This window comes from Volvox carteri (genome assembly GCF_000143455.1).
Source record: "Volvox carteri f. nagariensis unplaced genomic scaffold VOLCAscaffold_35, whole genome shotgun sequence".
NCBI lineage: Eukaryota > Viridiplantae > Chlorophyta > Chlorophyceae > Chlamydomonadales > Volvocaceae > Volvox > Volvox carteri.
This window is the reverse complement of record NW_003307578.1, coordinates 1-1,622: the sequence shown is the minus strand read 5'-3', so window position 1 is coordinate 1,622 and position 1,622 is coordinate 1. Positions and strand designations below refer to the sequence as shown.

General features: G+C 61.0%; 1 protein-coding gene across 1 annotated transcript in view; it reads right to left on the bottom strand.

Annotated features, from left to right (window-relative positions):
- VOLCADRAFT_105845 (uncharacterized protein) overlaps window positions 1-1,415 on the bottom strand; it is a gene marked incomplete at its 3' end in the record, with an annotated part of 2,872 nt that extends 1,457 nt beyond the window's left edge. The window contains exons 1-3 of the mRNA XM_002953192.1: window positions 1,326-1,415; window positions 878-1,142; window positions 99-740 (exon numbers count right to left, since the gene is read on the bottom strand). Coding sequence (XP_002953238.1) covers window positions 99-740; window positions 878-1,124 — 889 coding nt within the window. The 5' untranslated portion in view covers window positions 1,125-1,142; window positions 1,326-1,415. The remainder of the gene's footprint in view (window positions 1-98; window positions 741-877; window positions 1,143-1,325) is intronic.
- Window positions 1,416-1,622: the final 207 nt, after the last annotated feature.

Sequence of the window (1,622 nt, the reverse complement as noted above, 5' to 3'; positions counted from 1 at the left end):
CGTGTGGTAGGAAGTATTGTCCGCTTGCGCCTACATACAGGTTCCGAGTCATTAGCCCCAAGGCGCTTGCATTCCACCCGCACAGATGACTGCCTCACCGGTTTGCGAAGGGTGTAGAAGGCGGAGCAGCAACCTGCCATCTGGGTTACCGATGTCAAGCCGCCTGGTGGTAGACAGGCGAGAACGGGCTGCACCCCTGCCACGCCCCTGGGGGCAGAGCAGCCCCTCCACCAGGGCCACACGCACTACTGCGCGGCCCTCCACCTCCTCCAGCACGGCCACATAGTCGCCGTCTGAAAGGTGATCCTCGTCACCCTCGTTCAGCAACATGACAGCCTCACGCATGTCGACACCCCAAAACCTGCCACGGATACGGTCACGGGGTTGACGGGCGATGCAAGCATTGAACCGCCGTGTGAACACGCGCAAGGCCAGCAGTATGCTGACATCACGCGGCCGCTTCAGCAGGCGTCCACGCTCTCCTCCGTCGGAGTCAGACTGGTCGTCATCGCGCGCCTCCTCGCCGCCTGCAGGTTCCTCACCGCCCACAGGTTCCTCAACACCCGCATGTTCCTCGCCGCCCGCGGGTTCTTCACCGCCCGCGGGTTCCTCGCCGCCCGCGGGTTCCTCACCGCCCACGGTTCCTTCGCCGACCACGGGACCCTCGCCAGCCACCTCGCCGCTCTCACCGCCAGCGCGACCCGCGGCCTCATCCCGTGTGTTCATGGTGTCGCTGGCTGCTGCGGGTGTTGCAAGAGGGCATATTGTGCCCGTGGTGTCGTCTCATACAGGAACTATGAACAGCTAGCCAACAAATGGAACACTGATCGCAACCGCTGTTGCATTAGACAATGCAAGGCCCCTTCTTGATGCCCACCTCTGGGCCCCACTTCGTCATCACTCTCGTCATCCTCGCCATCTCCGCTGTACTCGATCTCCTCAGGCAGGTCATCGGAACATGCAGGGCCCCCCCGCCTGGCTGGCTGGCCGCCTTCACCGGTGACGGAAACGGTCCCCAGCAGGTGCATGTGGTCCTGTCCCAGCTTGACTCCGGTGACGGGTTTGGTGGCGATGCTCCATACGCTATCCGGGCGGACGGTCCCCGCCATCTCACCGATGTCCATTGTCAGGAGCGCTTGGACCTGAAGGGAGGGTGGGGACGGGGGTGTTGCTGAAAACGTTTGTGCCAAAGTGCATGGACAAACACGCAGGGGTAAAGGTTCGCTTTACAAAAGCCTGGACTCAGTATCGCCGTTGTGGCAGGTGCTCCTATAGGTGCATCCATATTCTACGATTCAAGTCACATCACAACATGTCTGACGCACCTCCTCGAGTCCCGCGTTGATTGCGGCAGTGACACTGTTGTCGTCGGGGTAGTAAGCACGGATGGCCGCGACTGCGGGCTCCCCCACGGCCTGTTGAAAGGGAAGATAGTGGTTAGGGTGGGGTACTCTGTGCTCTGTTGGGGGATACCGTATTAGGGCAAATGCAAGCAAGGACATATACGCACGAACCCCGAATGCATAGTATGACACTCACGCAGGGGACTGTGTTGTCGCCCCGTCCCGCATAGCCAACAATGTAAGTCGTCAGTACTCAGGCACGTCACGTCGCGAAGACGG